Here is a 21,938-nt window from a genome sequence, read left to right as displayed (position 1 = left end):
TTGGGTCCTCCATCACTTGGAGAAGGAAGTTGTCATCCACGCATTCCAGGAGCCTCCTGGATTGCTTATGCCCTGCCATGTTGTCCCTCCCACAGATATCGGGGTGGTTGAAGTCCCCCATGATGACCAGGGCTTGTGAATGCGAGGCTGTTCCTATCTGTCTGTAGAGGGTCTCATCTGCTCAGTCTTCCTGGTCGGGTGGCCTGTAGCAGACCCCACTATAATGTCACATGTCCCTGCCCTCCCTTTAATCCTGACCCATAAGCTCTCAGTCGGCTCCTCATCCATCCCCAGGCAGAGCTCCATGCACTCCAGCTGGTCATTGACATAGACCGGCTCCTCATCTCCCCTGCCTGTCCTTCCTAATGAGCCTATATCTTTCCATTCCAACACTCCAGTCATAGGAGCCATCCCACCACGTCTCCATGATGCCAATAAAATCATAGCCCTGCAGGCGTGTGCACTTCTCTAACTCCGCTGGTACATTCTTCATGTTACATCTACTTGCATAGAGGCATTTAAGTTGGGTCCCTGATGAAGCTGACTTACTGGTTGGAGTGGCTGGAATTCCTTCGTGCTGCTCTTCAGGTGCTCTCTTGCTGACCTGGGATCCTTCTCCAGGCTCTGGGCATCTATTGCTGGCACCGGCATCAAACTGGTAGGAGTGGGATGGACTGAGGTTCCCCTCCCCTGTCAACTTTAGTTTAAAGCCCTCTTCACCAGCTTAGCAAGCCTATGGCTGAAGATGCTCTTCCCCTTTCTGACAGATGGACCCCATCGGCTCCCAGTAGACCAGGCTTCTCAAAGCAAGTCCCATCGTCTAAGTAGCCAAACCCCTGGCTGTGGCACCAGTCACGTAACCATTTGTTGATTCACTAGATTCGACTGGCCCTTTCAAACCCCTTCCCCTTTGACTAGGAGGATTGATGAAAAAACTACCTGTGCTCCAGAGTCTCTTACTGCCACTGCCACAGCTCTGTAATCCTTCTTGATACTCCTCAGACTGCTCCTGGCTGTGTCACTGGTGCCCATGTGAAACAACCGCAGCGGATAATAGTCAGCGGACTGTATGAGGCTTGGTAGTCTCTTGGTGACATCCCTGATATAAGCCCCTGGTAAGCAGCACACCTCTCTAGAGAGTGTGTCAGGTCATGCTTCTATTGCATCCAGAGCAGCTCACTGAGTTCTCTGGGTGACTGACCTTCAGCCACCAAAGACATGAGATACTCCTTGGAATCTGGAGTCTTAATCTATAAAGCAGTATTTCTCATCTGCTTAGAAATTTTTTTGCAAGCACAGGTGCTTAGTAATTTGCTACTTGAAGGAGAAACTCAGATGTCCAAGGTATGTGATTTTTTCTTTTTTTTTCCAATAAGTGCAGTCTCCTGATGTTGCTTGTCCTTTCTCTTAGATTATCTCACTCTTATTTACTACAGTCACAACTGAGGAGAAAATTGGGTGAATATTTAAAAAAACCCAACAAAACAAACATGTCTTTATATTCCTGTCTCATAGAAATCCTTAAAATATTTACATTCTGAATTACCTAGAGGAGTAATTCCAAGATAGGAGTGTGAAAATTGGGGTATGTTCTGCAAGGTAAGTAAGCATCACTCTGCCAAATTCTTCTGCTATAGTAAAAGGGCAGCCTGAAAGGCTCAGGAGACAGCAGTTCTGGTGGAACCCCTGTTAATGTACACCGACGTGGTTGTGAAATTGAGCTCGTTGTCCAGGCTTCAGTAATACAGAATTGAAGAGGATATTTTCAGACATGTTCCATTGGACATGGGCCTGCTGACAACTTTAAGCACTAATTTTAAACGTGTTCCCAAAACAAAGATGGAGACTGAGATCTATGATAATTCCAACTTCTCTACCACTAACTGGGCACTGTAAATCTAAACAGACCTGGAAGCTGATTAAGGTGTAGTCTGTGGTAAGGACTGATGTTCCTCTTTGACCAGTTCCTTCAAATCCCACAACTCTGGAGGCTGAAAGTGAACTTAGGTTTGTTGTGTTAGGTTTTTCATTTATTTTTCTTTTAGTGGCACTTTCTTTATCTTCTGTATGCTATGGCATCCTAATGAGGGCAACTCCTTTCCCACAAGTAACACAGCATTTCACCCTCAATGCTAATGAAAAAAAAACCCCCAACCTCCCAAATAAACCAACAAAAAAAATCATGAAAACCCTGTGGTACAACACTTGATTATAATACCAGAATAGGTTCTCACAGTGTCTGACCCAGCCCCTATTCGAGTTTCAGCCTGTGCTGAACTTGTATTCAGTAGTGCTCTGGCCGCAGCTACAGCAGAATGTGCATACAAACAGCTTTACAAAGGAAACAGTCAAGCTATGTGCCTTACATTAATGATAACATTTTATGATGTATTTTCTGCATGCATATTTAATGCCCTTTGCAACTGAGATTCTGTGGTTGAGAGGAAGATGAGGACTAAAAGGCTGAAGGGAAACTGAGGATTGAGACTCCTACAGCTGTCTGTATACAAATGATATAAAACATGATGGGGAAATAGGGGTACCCACTTATTCCAGGTGTTGTTATTTTAATATTAAAGACTGATCATATATGCATCCATAGTAGGATGCAGGTATAAACTTTCTATGCAAGATACTTTGTTATTTTAAGAGAAAATAGGTGGCTTTCAAGACTGAGGGTCTTCACACACTTATGAACAATAGGCACGTGAGATATACTGTATTAAAATTTTATGTATTAAATCTAGTGTTTTTTGAAAATACGCTAAGATTGAAAAATGTGATGCTATGCATCTAGCTCAATTATCAGTTACTTTTAGTTTTAAATACTGTTTAGAAAGAAATTAAAAGCTTAAGTTTATAAGATCATAATTATGAAATGAAACCACAAGGTTATACTTTCACAGCCCACCACTGCCAAGTACAATGTTCTTCCAATGAGAACAATAATTTGCATAATTATTTCTTACTATCATAAAAATCTTAATTCTCATAAAATCAAAATTAGGCATTAAAAATATATAGTAGTGTAACTTGCTTAACGGAGCTTTGTGTTGTATTAACTATTTACTATCTGCTGATAGTACAGTTCCACAAAAGCTAGTAATCAGTCATTTTCTGAGCAGTGTTTGTCTGAAAGGGATATCGTGTTTAGCAAGGTATGTTCTACTAACCCTGTTGATTGTTATTTCCAATCATTAAGTGAAAACTGTGTCCTTTAAGATGGCTCTGATGATCTCTAGATGTTCATTATTGTAAAGGGTTGAATTCAACCACAATGTTGACATGTGTGTAGGCAGGTAATGACAAATGGCAATGAGATTACTTGCCAGTAACTGTTCTGTTAGAAATGTTATTTTAAAAATTGTAAACAGTCATCCTACTTTTTTTACAGAAGGCTTAGAAATTGGGATTGTGTGTTGTGATTTTCCAAGGAACTAAAAGGCAGGACCATAATCTTTGTTTTTTTTATAAACACTTAAGCTCTGTACATGGACAGTGAGGTTTGAGGTGTGCTCTTACAGATACTGAAGCAAAAAACCCCTCTAACAAACAGTGCTTCTGTATGTCTGTTCCCCTCGTGTGAATGTATGTGTATGCCATACCTGTAAAGATGCTTTCTTCTTTCTGGGAAATCTGTATCTCTATGTGTATAGATGATAAATGTGATTTCATATCAGACTTTTTACTTTCTTATTTTTGTGACAGCCCATGTCTGAAAAGTTGCCTATTCAATGTTTTAAATACCAGTAGGGCAAGCCCTTATAGATCAGACAGAACTTTGACAACTGCATACATGTTAACGTACAGATACACATATGTTTATTGCATGTCAAATAAGAGTTCAAAAGTACAGGTCAGTACATTTGGACCCCTGTTGTAATATTATAAAAACAAAGTGTGGAGACCCACTGTTTCTCTATCCCCTTGCTTTACAGGGAAGGCTGCATGAAATGTTGATATGCTATGCTGCTGTTTTGCAGCTGACTTCAACTGTTTTGAGGCTGTGCTCACTTAACTCTTCTAAGAAAAGTGCAAACTATTTGCAGAGATCTATTTTCACAAATTATAAAAATAAAACATTAAAATTTATATTTATATTGGTACATGCATGTCAAAGTTCATTTTTCCTCCTCATGCAAATAGCTCATGTTGATAAATTAGTTGTGCTTCAAGGTAAACATCTAAACCAAATGTTCCCATTTTTTTCATTTTACTGTAAATCAATAAATCGGAGATTAAGATTTGCTTCTACACAGTGAAATGAATGTTTACAATTAATTGAACATTGTTTTCTGTGTTTAAGCTTAGACTCATATTTCATTAAAAAGTCTGTGTGAACTGTAGTTGTATTAATGAAGTGTGTTCTCTGGGGGAATTATGCATAAATAACTATTTTTTAATGATGCCGAGTTGAATAGTACATCAGTTTAGGCTGACATCCTCTATGGTGTCTCCAGAAAGACATGAAATGGGAAGTGATAATAGCGTGTATAATCACGTTACTTTGAAGAAATGATGACCCATTTTAGAAAATCTGTGGAAAGGTAAATGTAACATCTGACTATATTTTATCAGGCTATTTTTAACTTCTGCTACATTCAGAATTTAAATCTTTACCTTTAAAGAAGTATTGTAATATCAGTTTTCATTTGACATAAAGCTCATTTTGATAAGATTTTGCTAGTTGTAGCTTGTCAGGTTTTTTTGTTTGGTTGTTTTGTCTTATGAATCAAGACTTTTTACAAGGTTAGGCCTGGTCGTTTTGCCTGATGAGCTCGAAAATGCAGGTTTTTTCTAACTTATAGAACTGTAAATCTAGAAGGACTTTCCTGTTTTCATTTTGCCACCCATGTAAGATTTACTCCCAACTATTCCGTAATGTGTTTACCTATTGTTTTATTAACTGTATCTCAGTTGTGTCTAGACCAGGAATATTCATCCTACAGGTGAGCAACTGATTGTTCAGTGGATAATACTACTTCTGTTTTGCATCATGGGTATGAGTAGTAAGTTGGACTGATTGTTCTTGTCTGTAGCATCAGTCGTTTCTTGTCCGTGTTTTCTGGCAGTACCACAGTCTGTCACATGCAAGAGTGCACATGCAGTCTTCTTTCCAGGACAGCGAATGCTATCCTGAAAAGACTAGTACAATTTATTGTCTCCCAGGAGGTAATGGCCAGATTTGGAGGGGAAAAAAATCCCACCAAAACCCCCACAAAATAAAACCCAACAAACCCCAAACCCAAGCCACACCCGTCCCCTTTGTGGACGGCCCCCCCCCCCCCCCCGCCCCGAGCCCTTGTGGAAGGACCTTTGTTTAAATAGTCATTCTATGTGCATCTGCACCACTTACTCTTTCCTAGGCAAAGTATTTTTCCCTTCTGAATTGCACCCTGTTTGTTTCAGACTACATGTCCAATTTGTTTCAGTTGTTCTAAAATCTAATTCTCTTCTCTAAAGTATTTCCATCCCTTGAAGCTTGATAATGTCTTTGACTATAGAACAGGCCTACTGGATTAATCTAAGTCATTAATGAAAATACTGAATGATATGAAATCAGTCTAAATAGGCCTGAAATACAGAATACTAATGTGAAATTCTACGTGATGATCTTAATAAAATGCAGTTGTGCTCGTGAAGCTTCAATAACTGGTTTCTGAATATGCCCTTGCAGAAGGTATATGGAGAACATTTTTCCTGACTTGCTTCTGAAACTTCTGAGAAATATCATCAGATTTGAAATAGGCGATGCTTGTTGTTCTTAAAATGTGCGGTTTCAATTTCATTCAGTGTTGAAAGGCCAGCTAATGTTGGCTCTAATATGCTTGCTAAATTTTCAAGCATCTTTGCACTTTGTTCTAGAGACATCTATCAAGCTGCTGTATTCTCCTTTTATTCATCAGTGCTTTCCAAAATACCCTTATTCAGCATGTTGCTTCTGTAAAAGCAACCAGCATAAAACTGAGTAACAATTAGCTCATATACTATAGATTACTTTTGTTGTGGTAAATGCTCTTCTTTCCTTGCCAATTTTCTTTTTCACCTCATCTGTTTGTATTAATCTCATTACATCTTACTATTTGCTTTATTCTGTATTTGACTAGTGTGTAACATATGAGGATCCTGGTCAATGATTCCTTATCAAACTTAAAATATAAAAATAACAAGAACAACCAGAAGAGGAGCAAATGCAGAAAGTAGAATACGGGATAGAGTAACCATGTATTTTACATCTTGTGTTGAAATTCTTTACCATTGCAGAGGGGGAGATTCTGTGGGCTAATAGGGCTTTCCCTGCTAGTCAAGGAGATCTTTTATGCATTCCTATTTTAGATAGAAATGTGATTTAATAGCACTGTAAGTTGTTTGATAAGGTTTCATGTTGTGTATCTTTAGAGTTGGAATTTTCATATTTTGCTATGATGATTTCAGGTGCTAACATCTGACCTGGAAAACAGGGAGAAGCAGCAGGAAAAAATGCTGGACCAGCTAAAGGAGATACAGAATTGCTACAAGGCTTGTGAGAATGAACGTAGACAAACTGAACTCCAGTCTGCTGAGTTAGCTCAACAGGTTGAAGAGAGTACCAAGGAAGCAGAACGGTACCTCACTGAATTCAAGCATTCAGAGGCACTCAGGCTGGAGATTGAGAAAAAAAGAGAAGATTTGAAGGTGAGAGCACAGGAGACCATCCGCCAATGGAAGTTGAAATGTAAGAAACTAGGTCGTGAGGTGGAAAAACAAAATGAAACTATAAACCAACTGATGGACAAGAATAGTCAGGTAAGATTGACTGGGGGGACAGTTTGTACCCTTTCCATTTTTTTTTTAGAAATGAAGGTAAGGAGTTTGTTTATGCAAGCTGTGACTTAAACCACTTTCCACCTTAAGTTCTGGACCAAGTTTTTGTGGTGAACTACAAAACAGCTAATAGATGGCAATATTTTTTAGCTATTGCCCAGTTCCACATTGCCTTCTTTATCCAGTATTTATTCCAGTCTCTTCACTTAATCAAAGTTTTCTTCTTGTAGAGAAGAAAGTTTCTCTATTAATGTAGCTTTTACTTTATCTTTTCAGTTAACAATGAACTTAATTTAGCTTATTTTTAGTTACTTTTTAAAGAATTAATGTGATGTTATTTTTTGTAAAAATTTTATCACATTAAGTAATAACCCATGTTCAGGTTATGCATTGTCTCATGTAGTGGACAGTGGTCACATCTTTGAAAGTGGGTGTTTACTTTCACCATGTATCTCAGATTGCTAGCAGACCATAATGCTATATGGACTTTGGCACAACTAGTGTATTTTTAATTCCATTCTGTATTTAAGCTTTTCTCAGACTCTAGGTTATGTAATGACATCTTTTATTGCCAATAAAGACTACAGGTTCTGAAATATCATAAGGACTGCAGTTCAGTTTGGATTTGATGTTTGGAGGCAGAAAAGTAGATTTTTTTTTTTTTCTTTGTTTGTTTAAGAATGCACAGAGATTTTGGCAAAATCTGGAGATTTTAGCAAAAAAGGCACTCTTACCTGCATTTGGGATGAACATGCTGCTAACACCTACCATGCAGGTCCTAGGTTTTTCCATTGATCTGGATAGAGAGTCTGTGTTCCTTGTATTTTTGTAACTTCTTTTTTTCTTAATGCTTTTCATGTATGTTTTGTTTCAGCCTCTTTCTTATACTTTTCAGAACTTTTTATTTGAAAAAATCAAATTGAAAATTGATCATGTAACATTTCTGGGCTTTTCATTTGTCTTTGTTCAGTATGGTAAAGCACTTAGTCCTCTCTTCTTCCTCCTGTATAGTTTCTCAGGAAAAAACATTGGGGGTTTGGGGGGTTTTTTTGGTTGGTTTTTTTTGACTTAGCAGAATTCCTTGACTTTTTCTAGTCCTGACACTGCTTTAAAGACAAGCACTCACATCAATGCTAATGCTGATTATCCTGTCTTAGAATAGTAGTAAAAACCATCATTCTATTTGTAATGAGTCTGTGGGTCTTTGTATTTTCCAGTGGCTGGGTCAAAAGGTGCCTGCTCCTATGGTGGCTGGTATAGTGCTAAGCTTCATGCTCTGAGCTTTTATCTTAGCTTACATGCTCCGCTGGTACAGACTATCATATTGTATGGACTACTTTTGTTTTTATAGAGCTTCCCACACCTCTTTTCACTTATTTTCTAGTGACATGCATCCAGTTTAAGTTACTAAATCTGATGGGCTTGGGATGGCTCCATGCCATCCTCTGCTCTGTCCTGCTCAAAGACTGTAGTTTTCAAGGGGTATATGATGTGAAGTATGGGCTGTCTGTATTCATCCTGTGTTGTTCCTGATCCAATAACCTGCTCTGAGACTGGTACATGAATGTATAAGCACGGTCAAAGCACAGGAGAAGCCACAATTGGGGTAATACTGAGTTGAAATTAATAAACTCCAGCAGATCTAAGGTGTGATTCCTGGGGTTGCTGTTTCTCTCTTGAACTCCTTAGTATATTCCTTGTTTTTTATTATTATTTGCTGTATCCATGCTCCAACAATTCATTCCATAGTAATCTTGTTGTATTGGTTAACCCTAGCAGTTGTCTGGGGAAATAAGGTTCACAAACATTTTAAGAAGTTGGTCATCTCTTGCCTAGGTAAATGGAGGTGTAAAGAAAGGAAGAAAAACCTGAATCATTTAGAAATCATATGTGTCTCTCATAATAGACAAATGAGAAGCAAAAAGTAGAGGAGAGAACGTTGTGAGTAACAAGCAGGAGGAGCCCTAAAAGGCTCTGAAATCACTGTTCATTTAAAGGCGTGGACACGTCTTTGTAATGGCAATTGATAGTGCTGTCCACATTGACGTTTTCTTTGTTACATAAGACTCCTTGACAAGGATTTTACCTTTTTCTGTGTGACAAATGCATAAAAATGCTAAATGCAGTCATTTTGGTTTAAGCTCCATTTAAGAAATGCTGTCAATATTCATTCTTATTTTTAAAATAGTCAGCATCTTGCCAACAAGTTTAGAGGTGTCACTGAAGAAAATCTCTCTATTGGATGATATGTAATATCAAATAAACTGTGTGTCGTTGTGGAGGAGAAAAAAATACAATGTTTCATGTTCTCAATACAAAGTTGTAGACGGTTTCCATATGAGGATATAATCAGTCGAGATGCAGCATTTCTGATAAGCTTCAGGGAACTAGATGAACATAATTTAATCAGCTTTGAAATATGCAGACAATTAACATCTGTGACAAAACTCTATAAAAATAAATAATAAAGAAAAAGGAGAAATGGTAGTCTGTTATCTTTGCTTTCTGTTATAGGACTTCAAAGGGTTGATGGCAAACTTTCAAAATTGGATTATAATCATAGCTTGCAATTTTATGAGATGTTCCAAATATTTGCAGACAATGGGTGTGCTATAGAAAGATTGTTTAGGTTTCATTCTTTTGGAGTTACTGGGATAATTTGGTTAAAGTCTTGCCTATCCTTGATATTGGTTGACAGTGGAATCTCTAACTTCCTGTGACTTTTGAAATGTGTTTTCTTCTAAGTACGGAATGTAGAAAACATGCTTACACTCAAAGCAAATTCCTTTGTTTTGTTTGGGGTTTTTGTTTGTTTGTTGGTTTGTTTTAATTTTACTGGGTTTTTTTACCCAAATTATACAACTAGAATTGCAAGACAGTTTTAGGAAGGTTGAAATACTGATATTTTTTGGAAAAAAACTATAATGGCCATTACCACATATTCTTGATTTTTTAATTTTTCTAGTTCGTTTTGCATTGCTTATTTTTGATGTAATTATGAATTGTTTTATTATTTTTAATCTGCATGCTGTTTACCTTAATTGTCTTTTTTGTTCTGGTTTATTTCAAGTAATTTTGTCATATCTATAAGAAATGTCTATTGTTTGTGGAATTAGTGGAAATATCAGTAAGATGCAGGGTAAAATTTATTTAAGCCAGTTTAAAGAATCAGTAGTTTATCTGATACATCAGGAAAATCTTGTGTTGTCCCTTTATCATTCTTTTTTTTCCTGTAGTAGGTGTTGTGTGTGATTTATGATAGATGTACTGTAAATTCCTTCTTATTTTAAACAGAATGTTAAAAAAATTAACTTATATCTTGAGATAAGTAAGAATTGAGAATGGTGTGTGTAACATGAGTTTAATGAAATGTAGTATTTAGTAACACACATGTACTTGCAGTGCAAATTTTTCCTGTCATTTAGTGCATTTTCTAGGATTTTTTTAACCTGAAATATATCAATGTTGGAAAAAAACCCCCAAACAAACAGCCCTTGAGCTTCTTAGGAAAACAGTGGATTTTTTATTAAATGTGGCTGATTTTTATTTTGAAGATGAAGTCTTCATTTCTTGGCTTTGATGCATGAGTGAACCAGGCTTTTAACTGCTATTCATTAGTCTACTGTGTGCAGTTTCAAAAATAATTTAAAGTTGATATACTTCCTATGTAATATTTTAGAAAATAAGCAAAACAGCTCAGCCTCTGAAATGGACCTGTAGGTAAGGTGTGTGCGACCAATAGTACTCCCTGTATTCTGCTGTGTTACTGTATTGCCTTATTTCTTCCATCTTGCTATTTGGAGGAGCCAGCAAAGAAACCCATCTTAATCTGCAAAGAGGCTGAGAAAAGCAGGGGATTAACCAAAACTATCCCTGCTTAGGAGGCTAGATCACTTAAGGACAAGTATACATTTGAGATCACAAATGTTCCCTGTCTAAATTTAAAGAAACACTGAATACATTTGAACTGAGTTCATAACAAGCAAAAATTTTGTATTTTCACAGAACAAAGTGTGCTAATTGTTCATTAGACATTAGGAATGTCTAAGGACATCTTTCCAACTATTTTGTTTAATTACTTTAGGTCACACTGGATTTCTTTTTCTTCTTTCCTAGGCCCTCAAAGAAAAGGATGACCTCAGAAGTCAACTTCTCTCTGCTATACACCAAATAGAAAACCTTCGGAAAGAGCTGAATGATGTGCTTACAAAGAGAGCCCAGCAGGAAGAACTCCTCCACTGCAAAGAGGTAAAACTGAATGAAATGAAGTCTCACCAGGTATCGCTTGAAGAAGAGATCAAAGAATTTCAAGTTACTGTAAATAAATTGGAGAATGAGTTGAAAAAGCAAGTCTTTCTACAAAATCAAGTGCAAGCTGAAAAGGAAAACTTGGAGACAGAACTTGCAACTAGTAAATTGATCCATAATAAAGACCAGGAAAGACTCTTAGAAATGCAAGCAGATGTAAAAAACTTAAGCTCTGTACGTGTGGAACTAACAAACAGAATAGCAGAAGAGGAGAAAATCAAAAAGGAATTACATAAGAGCCTCTCGGCTCTCCAGAAACAGCAGGAATCTAAACATGAAGAGATGACTTCAGCTAACAGGCAGCTGAAGATGGAAAGAGAAGTTCACCAACAGGAGGTGGCAGATCTTAGATCAGAGTTACAAAATGTTAAAATCAAACATGAACGAAACGTCCAAGAGCTCATGAAACTCCTTAAACAAGAAAAGGATGATGCAGAGGCTCAGATTAGAATGCTAAAGGTACTTATGCTGAAGAATTCTAATGTCAGACTTTTTTTTTTTTTCTTCCCTATTGAGTGATGAAGGTAATAAAGCACGGGCTTTAAAACGTTTAACACACATTTTATTGCAGGTCATCATGAAAGTTTAAAGTTCAGGGTAAAAAATGTAACAGTTAGAGTTTTAATATGATTTGATCCTTTCTTCTTCAACTGTTGTTTTTACAATTATTGTCAAGGCCCTATTAAAGAACTTGCAGTATTTCAGGGATGATGCATTTTTGTAAACGTTTAAATTGCATGATGCAGAAATACTGTCATTGTGTTTGGAAACACTTTCAGAATGTGAATAGGGATAATGTGTAACACTTGTTAAGATTAACTTTGACAGTTTTTTCTATTTCAAAGAGTTTTTAGACTTCGTATTTTCTGTACAATTTCTCAGAAAAGTGCTATGTTCATATAGTAAATGATGAAATATGGCATTTTATTAATGAAGAAACAAGTTAATGTCTTTAGTTTACATCATTTGCTCCTGATTCAAGGCTATTGCATTGGAAAGAAAATGAGCATTTTAGTGGCTTTAAGTGGTCTGAATAAAATTAAAAAGTTAAGTTGAAGTGGTCTAAACTGCACAATTAACTGTCAACAGTTGTATAAGCTATACATTGGACTTTTACTGAAGCAGTTTTGATTACATGGTTAAATATGTAAGATAGTAATTTCTATGTCCTAATAATAGTAATAGTTTATATATTCATATTAACGGAGGCAGTAGTTTTCCAGATAGGTTGTAATTTACAACCTATTTTGAGTGCACTTCTGAAGCACTATAAATATGCTTTCCACCTCAGTCCCATCAAATTAAAAATTTGCTCATGTCAAAATTCTACCAATTTAACCATAAAAAGCTATAAAATCCTTAATCAAAGCTTAAGTGATACATGTTCTACTTCATCATAAGTAATATACGCACGTTTATTTCCTTTCTCTTCTCACAAATATGCAACTAGTTAAAAAAGCATATTTTCCATATTTTTGCAGTTATGAGTGGACGTTACTTAGAAAAAGATGGTTAGTTATTTAATATATCATTCATGATATAATAATTGACAATAATTCTTAAGCACTTGTTAACACAGCATTTAATGAAGATAGCAATAAAAAAATCTTGATGGTTGTTAGTGGAAGGATCATTAAAATCAAAATATTTTGCAGTGCTTAACATTGGGGACTTAATTTGTAATGTGTCTAGCATTATTTAAATGATCTGAGCTGATTGTGACTAAGTGTTCCTCTTCTATGGAAAGGTCTGTCTTACAGTAAGGGCCTTGATATTGGTACTGATTCTTGTACATAAACAGAATATTTTAAAAATTCACTTCCTTCTTTCATTTACAGTGCCATGACTTTCCCAGAATCCTTAATATAGGTACATTTATTTTTATTTTTTTTTACAGCTTTGTGTCTCTGAAACAGAGAAGAGCAGAGGGCTTGAGGGAGATGAACTTTGTAAGATATTAGGGTAGGCAACTTTTTTTAGAAGTACAGGAAATTATAATGCACAACAGTCTCTTGATTCAAGGACTGTTAAGTGCAACAAAACAGATAATCATATCCATCTGTAGGAAGATCTGATGAGAACACGTCATCATGCGGGTGATTTGGCTACTTTTTGTCTGAACTCATCATTATATTGCAATTGGGTTTCACTTTTACAGACATACTTCCAAATTAAGGTAAACTTAGCATGCATTTTATCAAATTGTTTTTAAATATTGTGGGTTTAGGGTAGAATTTAAGGAAATCCAACAGAAAGGGTTTTTTTACGTATTATCCTTTTTTTTCGTATTATCCTTTTTTTTTTTTTTTCTCTCTCCACGCTGGTAAGTTTTTGTGCCCGGTAATCAATTGTCTTTTACAGTAATAATCTTGACCTTATTATTCCTCAGCCTTGTCCAACCTTTGTAACTTTTGGGAAAGAATATACATAACCCTGTCCAAAGGTTGTTAATGTTAAAGTCTTAAAAATAAAGGTCATTTGGGAGAGACATGGGGAATAAAAGGAGACATAACACCTTTATTAAGACCCAAAGCCTTAAACTTAACTAAAGGAGGAAATTTGATGAGTTACCTTCTGGAAATCAAGGATGCAGAGCCCTGCCCTGTGTTTACAGGACCAGCTGCTGCTTATTGTGTAAATAGAAATGACTTTTGATACTTGTTGTTCTTCCCTCTCTTGCCTCCTCTGTATGGTACTTTCTGCTTCACTCTGGTCTGGCTTTCTGTAGTGCTGTACTGGATTGAAAAATTATGAGGCAGTTAAGGATTTTTTTGGGACAGTAGGGGAGGTAGCACAGGAATATTGTATGTTGCAGTAGAACTGGAGAAGAACATAGAATTTTGTATGAGATATCAGTGTTGAGAAGGATCTCACTGTCTCAGTACTGAGATTCTGGTGCTTAAGCTTCTAATGCTGTTTCTGCTAAAACATCCTAAAGGTTTCCCAACCAATGTCTCTATAAAGTCTTTTTTTTATTATTTAAAATAATAAACTAGGCATAGGAAATTAGGTGGTTTGCTTAGTGGTCCCCTATCAGCTGTGTTCAGAAGCTCTGAATCTGTCCCCTAATTTTACTACATGCCCTCATTTGCTTTAAAAACATCCTTGTTCTCTTAGAATAATGAAATACAAAATGTCCTCATCTGCCTGACAGCACTCTCAAGTATTAATCTTAATGTAAGATTATATAAAGATATGTATCTATATGTATAAAATCATGTATATGTGTGTACTTCTTTTTGAATTGTTTTCTATACATATACCAAATGGGTGTAGTTCTTACTTTCCTGAAGATTAACAGATGTGGAGGATGGGTTCAGTCCAGATCAATTAAATTATGGTCACATCTGCCTTGTCCATACTGGAAATTAATAAAAATTAACTTTCTCCATTGTGTCTCAAAGGTAATATAAGTGAGGAATTTGGTTCTTGGATTGTCTCCATCTGCATAAACGTTATAATACAGTTACCTTTAGTAGGAACTGAAAAGTTGATTTTATAAGCATATTCACAGAAAATGTTTTGGGCATTGCAGGCTTGTCTTTGCATCCATAGGTGTTTGTGGACTTACGACACCAAAGTTCTTATTTTGTACTCTGTTAGCTCTGGTGTCTAAATTAACTTGTAAAACTTCTCTTCTTACCTTTCTTCCCCATAAAAGTTTAATTTATAGTGTAACTGGGAGAATAGAATTTTTGCTTTTCCTCAGGAAGTAATTTACTCTGCAGGTTTATTTTTGTGTGTAACTGCATCCCACAGTTTGTCTAATATGAAGCTGGTTTTGAGTCATATGTGTGTAATTTCCTTCATTTGTGTATTTTTTTGCATTTTCTAGATATTCCAGAGAATTTCTCAAATCTGTCAGTTTCAGTCAGTTATCTTTTCCACTGGAAGCCAATATACTTTATTCATTCACCTATTTAGGTCTTTCAAGGTCCTTAAATGTTTTCTTCATTTTTCTCTGCAATGTTTCCATGATTAGCATTAAACCCACACAATTTAGAAATTAAAAATACCAAATCTTTGCAGTTATTTCCTTGCAGATATAAGTTTAGTATTACGTCATGAAATTAAATGATAGTTTTAGACTTTCTGATTCCAAATTATTCCAGTAATGGAAAAGTTACATAAATACTGGGCTTCTTAAGGTGATGCAAGCTGATGAGTATACCAGACCTGAAATGCAGAATCTAAGACTTCTGTTTACTGCTTTTAAAACACTGTATGGTTCTACAACTCTGGCATGTTTTCCATGTTTTTTCAGATAAGTGTCTGCACTTGATATAACTTAAGTGTAAAAAATTAAATAGAATTATCCTTCCATAATAGTTTTCCATGGATTTAAAACTCTACACTCTGGGAATGTTTTAAAATAACCCATATAGTGACTTTGTAATCTATCTTCCCATTACCATCAGATGGAACTTTTAGAAGAGAAAAACATAGTCAAGACTCAATGTCGACAACTGGAGAAGATAAAAATTGAGTGTGATAAATTGTCAGAAGAATTAACTCAAAATGAAGAAGAAAATATAAAACTCAGGCGGAAATGTGAGTTTGTAAAACAAGAACTGGAGAAAAAGGTAAACTTACATGGTTTTAACCATGATTCGTCAGTCTCTCTGCTAATAAATACCTAAAATAAGTGGTGAATTATAGAAATATATAGTAAACTTAAAATACAAAAAATACACATACATATTAAACAATATACACAGTCATACTGTAGTACACAGTTTCTATACAAATCAAAGAAGGCAAAAGTGCTTTGGCTGAGTCATGAATTGTATCACCGCCCAAAGATTTGCTAATACCATTTAGGAGTAGAAACAGAAGTCCTGTTGCCTGCCCTGTTTCTAATATAGGTAACTAACAATTGTTTAACCAAACACTTCTAAGTTTTTTCACATTTTCTTGAAGTTGTGGTGCAGTTATGAATATTTAGAGCTAATTAGAAGTAGATAAGCAATGTAAGGATGGTAAAAGAAAGTCTAAATAACCTGTTGAAAATTATTTTCTGCTTGAATATTTAAAACATGGCAAGTTTTTAAGGAAGTTCACATCCTTTCTTGTACTGGCATTGTATTTCTGAAGATGGACACTGTCTGCCAGCCATTCTTGTTGCCTAGTGTTCCGGTTATTAATATTTACTATCAGATATTAATTTGCAGTCTCACAACCTGCAGTTGTCAGCCTTTCTTTTCAAAAATCTAGTGATAAATACAGAGTTGCTGAAGAATTTTATTTTGTAACTCCTCTTTCTGCTGTCTTGAGTTCTACTTTTTTTCCATGACTGGTTCCCAGTATTGCTTTTTAATGTTTTTCTTAACATGAATGTATTTTACATTGTGCTGGTTTTCTATCTTGAATTTCTCTTCCTGCAACATTGTGATTTCGGTTAAGTATTTCTGTACATTGATGAAGTTTACCTTCTCCAGTGTAAGGCACATACCTGTCAGTATTTGATTAATTCATATTAAGATAACATTGAAAATGATTGTTTCTAATCTTTGGCAAATTTGATTTCCTAGATTAAAATTCAAGAAAACAAAAAAAAATTGTGCATCCTCCAGGAAACAGCTTATAAATTTTTCATTATATCCTTGTTTTTTAAAAATTGATATTTTAGCTTCTAGCTGGAAGGTTCTTGCTCTCCTATGTCAATTTAGTAATTTCTCATCCTTGCGAAAAGAAATTTTTTTATATAGGCATTTATATTAACATGGTACAAGAATTTTGTTCATTCATTTCACATGGACTGATGAATACTCATCAGATAATTCTTCATTAGCTCAATAGTTTCAAACTATTTAAATAGGAGAAGAGGATCATGGTTATTGTAGATCCTTCACGGCTTTTCAGGTTTTTCAATTTAATTTTCAACCCCTATTTTTTGTTAGAAATGAAGTGCACAACATCACTTAGATGTCGAACTTAAAATCTAATGAGATTATTTTCAATCTAGGTAAAGTGGTTGTTTAGAAATGCTATTAGCTACTTTTGTCATACTGCTTATATTTTCAGCACATACTGACTGTCTGTCAGTATGCTGTGACCAATAGCCCTGAGAGAAAAATGTTGGCGTAGGGTTGGGTTATTTTTGAACGTATGGAATGAGAAAATCTTAAACCTAGATTTCTCTTAGGTTGTTAAACTAACAGGAAGTGCTTTAAAAGCTCAGTTTGTCAGACTAATAAGTAGTACCTCAAATGAAAATTCAAAATGTGTTTTATTTCTAGCTTGGGATTTTAGCGCTGTAAGATCTATTATTAATGAATTGTGTTTGTAGCAGTGTACATAGTCTTCTGCAGTCAGTTGTAAACTAGCTCCAGCCTTCCCTAATATTGGGGAGATAAAGTTTTTAGACTGAGATGATTTTTTATCTCTAAGCTGAAAAGGAATGGAGAAGCTTTTAAGCACACAATCCTGTAGTCTCAACCTTTGAAGGTAAATGCAGATGGAGAGTTCCACTTGATTGCATTAATCAGTTAAGAGAATAATTACTATTGTGGTTTTATTGTGAATTGTCAGAAGCTGTGTTAGGATGGGGAAACGATAATATTAACTCTTGAGAAAACTCATACTAGCTGTCATATTGTGGTATTGCAAAAGCCTGTTGTGTTACAAAATAATTATCTCTTTTCCTTTTCCACAGTTTTTATACTTTTAATGTCATTCTATCCTTAGTACAAATACTAATTTAAAGAAACATAGGTATTATAGATAGCTTGGATTTTAATTTTTTTTTTCATGAAAGGTGAAGGGGCAGAGAATAATGGTAAAATTTTCTGTTTCTTTTCCTTCTGTGCACTTCTGAGTCATTAGTGACTTATTTCTCCTGTAGGTTCTGCAAGATGAATGTTGAGGAATATTGGCACACTCAGAAAATCAAGCAGATGAAAAATAAAAAATACTGAGTTATATAGTCTCTTCTAGTCATGGTCTTTGGTAGTGAGCTTTGGCATGTGATGGACTGCATTCAGTGAGTAATGAGATGGCATAGAATACTGACACTGGAAGCACATATAATGCAATCTTATTACCTTCAGAATACTGATCTAGATCAGAACTGTTATTTCAACTCCCATATGTGTAGTGCAGAAATACTGGAACCTGTGCATATTAAAAATTCTTGTAATTCCTTCCATTTGAAATAGCTACATCTGACGCAAGTATTTTTATATGAATTAAATGACAAAATCAGGCTGCTCATCAGGTATGGCTTTTTCACATTTGAAGGTCACCTATATTAAAAAACACCTATTTTGCTAATAGAGGTAAAACCTATACATATATGTGTATACAACCTCCTGAAAGGAGATTGTAGTAAGGTGGGTGTCGGTCTTTTCTCCCAAGTAGCAAGTGATAGGACAAGAGGAAATGATCTCAAGTTGCAGCAGGGGAGGTTTGGATCAGATATTAGGAAAAATTTCTTCACCAAAAGGATTGTCAAGCATTGGAACAGGCTGCGCAAGGAAGTGGTTGAGTCATCATCGCTGGAGGTATTTAAAAGACGTGTAGATGTGGTGCTGAGGGACATGGTTTAGTGGTGGACTTGGCAGTGCTAGGTTTACGGTTGGACTCGATGACTGTAAGGGTCTTTTCCAACCTAAATGATTCTATGATTCCATATGTATCCCATTGAAAGAACTTGTACGTTAGAAATTGACTAGCTCCACAGTGGTGGCTCATGAGAGCAGTGTATGAAGATTTCCAATAAATACGATTTAAACAGTTGCACTTTGTCATTGCGGAGGTCCATAATTGATAAATTTTCAAAATTGTTATTCTTGCTTTTCTCACCATTCTCAATGCACTTGCACGTTGTCCTGGTTTTGGCTGGGATAGAGTTGATTGTCTTCCTAGTAGCTGGTGCAATGCTATGTTTTGAGTTCAGTATGTGAAGAATGTTGGTAACACTGATGTTTTCAGTTGTTGCTAATTAGTGTTTAGTCTAAAGACAAGGATTTTTCAGCTTCTGATGCCCAGCCAATGAGAAAACTGGAGGGACACAAGAAGTTGGCACAGGATACAGCCAGGACAGCTGACCCAAACTGGCCAAAGGGGTATTCCATACCATGTGACATCATGTCTAACATATAAACTGGGGGGGATGTGGAATCGCCGCTCGGGGACTAACTGGGTGTTGATCGGTGTGTGGTGAGCAATCGCACTGCGCATCATTTGTATATTCCAATCCTTTTATTATTACTGCTGTAATTTTATTAGTGTTATCATTATCATTATTAGTTTCTTCTTTTCTGTTCTATTAAACCATTCTTATCTCAACACACGAGTTTTACTTCTTTTCCTGATTTTCTCGCCCATCCCACTGGGTGGGGAGGAGTGAGTGAGCGGCTGCGTGGTGCTTAGTTGCTGGCTGGGGTTAAACCACGACACACATACTGAAACATGCCTGTTAAAGTTACCCTTTGCTGCATTACATCCTCCTGATCTCAGCAGCAGACAGGTGTGAACCGATTTCACTTCTCACAAGAGTTTTTTTTATATTAGTTACAATGCATAATTCAATATATTGTATAACAAAACTGCTGCCTGGTTCAGTTTTACATGGTGACTCCATCATAAATACAAAGGAAGAGAAACTGAATTTTAAAAAGATATGTAACATATTTAATGATCTTTCTGACACTGGATGATAACATAAAATGCTTTCCTCAGTGCCAGTCACTGTCCTATGAGATATTCTTTTCCCTTGAGAACACACTTTTCCTTTGAGAACACACTTTTCCTTTGAGAACACACTGAATGCCAATACAGATTTCCTTCAGGGATCTCTTTTTGTGATGACAGAGTTTAGATGCCTGTAACTGGTTCAGGGCAAAAGAAAATATGGGGAGTATTTGTTGTGTGGGCTCTCTTTCTGCTTGTGAAAAAGGGATTTATAATAGAATGTCTGGTTTCAATTCTGAAAATAAGCTCTATGATTGTTGCATTTGGATTTGGTAGGAGTTTCTTCTGAACTGATTTACAGGAGAATAAGGAGAATCAAGAGAGGCACTTGAGTACTATTAGAAGTTATTATTTTCCATGGCAAGGAACTGAACTCAGTGCATGAGCGAGTGTAGTGTGATTATAAGATTGAAAGATACATTGCTAGTGATGTATGTTGTATTATTAATGCAATAATTTCTCTTTTTTTTGTTTTTCCTCTTTCACTCCAGGATAAACAGATCAGCAATGAAGAAGATCATTTGAGAAGGATGAATGAGGCCAGACTGCAGTTTAAGGATCAACTGCATCATTTAGAAATGGAACAGGAATCCATTCTTAACATGATAGGAAGTGAAATTGATGCTGCTTGTGAAATTTTTTCTCGAGACTCCATGGAGAAATTCAAAGTAATTCTAAGTTTTAAGTATGCTGCAGGTTTTGTTATTTTCTTGATGAATGTTTGTAGCAGAATTTTTATGCATTGTTGTCGCCTATCGCTTAACTGGTATAGATAATTTATGGACAATGGATATTTAGCTGGTACAGATGTACATTAATAGGTATTACAATCAGATACTATGAAGATCTGCCCATGCATTAATTGTTACTGCTTGCTTTTACCTTTTTTCTTTTTTTTGTGAGAAATAGTTCTCGTTTTGTTTGCTTGTGTGAAAAACCCTTACATGAGGCAGAATTTTGAGGTAGGTTTTCCTAGGCCACCTCCTTAGATGTGGGAAGTCCCCAGGAAAGACCTAAAAGTCTTTTAAAATTGGGAAAAATGAAAGAAAGGTTTTATTAAAAATTCATTTAGGTATTTTGTTTTTTAAGTAGTGAAGTAAATGCTGGAAGTGAAAAGAGTTTATAATCTCCTGTTTTGTGGAGCAGGTCCTTGTATCCAGAAAACTGACTCCCAAGTTCCAGGAAACTTGTAGCTTGCTGTAACTCTTTTTTTTGTTCACTCTTTTACTTCTTTTCCTGCAACCCTTGTCTCCCATTAGCTTTTTTCCTGAGCATTCTCATTCACTCCCCAGGGACAGAACCCTCTCTTCCTCCCTCCAGATGATTCTACATGACTAATCCTCTTAAATTGACATTGTACACAGCTGAGAATAAAGAAAACGGACAGTCCAACTCAGCTTGTCGCCTTACTCACTGGCGTTATGGGTACTTACATCAGAAGTACTTGACCTGATGGCTTTTTAGCCTTAACTGTAACCCTAGAGTACACTCAGATTACGCCTTTTTTGTCTTGCTGTTTAAACAGAGCATGCTTTCTACTCTACAGTTGGTGGTCACTTGACTGGGCTGTGCTGCTTTTGGAATAGAAATTTTTCAGCATTGACACCGAAAATCCATTAAATTTTTAATATTTTTTTCTTTGGTTTATTTTCTATTTTAAGTTTATCTCCTCACCTGTTTTGTTTGAAGGTGTGTAGAGAAGTCACTTTGTTTCAGCCTTGTAGTATGGCTGTGCCTTTTTCTCCACTTACCTATGGAGCTGGGATGTTGCAGCACACAAAAATATGAGAATTCTAAGAAAATGTTGTTGACAAACAAGCTTTCTCCTCTGTACTCTTACAGATAAGTCTTTTTTTATTAAGTCTTTGTGATCTGCTATAGTTGCCAGATTCTTGATCATCGAACCATGCTTTCCTGGACTTGTTTCCCACCTCCTGCAGAGTTTTTGTCTTCTGGATAAAGTTTTGCTAATCTCTGTTTTCACATTTCTCCTTATTTATCCCGTTTAACTGTTTATCACTGGCAAACTTAAAACAGAGTTGAATCTGAATTTTTGACTAGACAGCTAATGTGAAAACAAATGCTACGCAGTTTTGTGGTGCCTGGTCCAAAGTATTTTATTTTTTTTAAAA

At 35.9% G+C, this 21,938-nt stretch overlaps 1 protein-coding gene across 1 annotated transcript in view; it reads left to right on the top strand.

Annotated features, from left to right (window-relative positions):
* The window catches only part of CEP128 (centrosomal protein 128kDa), a 141,359-nt gene that overhangs the window by 48,381 nt on the left and 71,040 nt on the right, over positions 1-21,938 (top strand). Inside the window, exons 13-16 of the mRNA XM_010583791.1 lie at positions 6,436-6,786; positions 10,921-11,571; positions 15,531-15,695; positions 20,298-20,474. Of these exons, the coding sequence (XP_010582093.1) occupies positions 6,436-6,786; positions 10,921-11,571; positions 15,531-15,695; positions 20,298-20,474 (1,344 nt within the window). The remainder of the gene's footprint in view (positions 1-6,435; positions 6,787-10,920; positions 11,572-15,530; positions 15,696-20,297; positions 20,475-21,938) is intronic.

The sequence above is a fragment of the Haliaeetus leucocephalus genome, unplaced genomic scaffold (assembly GCF_000737465.1).
Source record: "Haliaeetus leucocephalus isolate CR32 unplaced genomic scaffold, Haliaeetus_leucocephalus-4.0 Scaffold932, whole genome shotgun sequence".
In the NCBI taxonomy this organism is placed as follows: domain Eukaryota; kingdom Metazoa; phylum Chordata; class Aves; order Accipitriformes; family Accipitridae; genus Haliaeetus; species Haliaeetus leucocephalus.
Note: the sequence above shows the minus strand (reverse complement) of the source record. Positions and strands in the feature narration are given on the sequence as shown.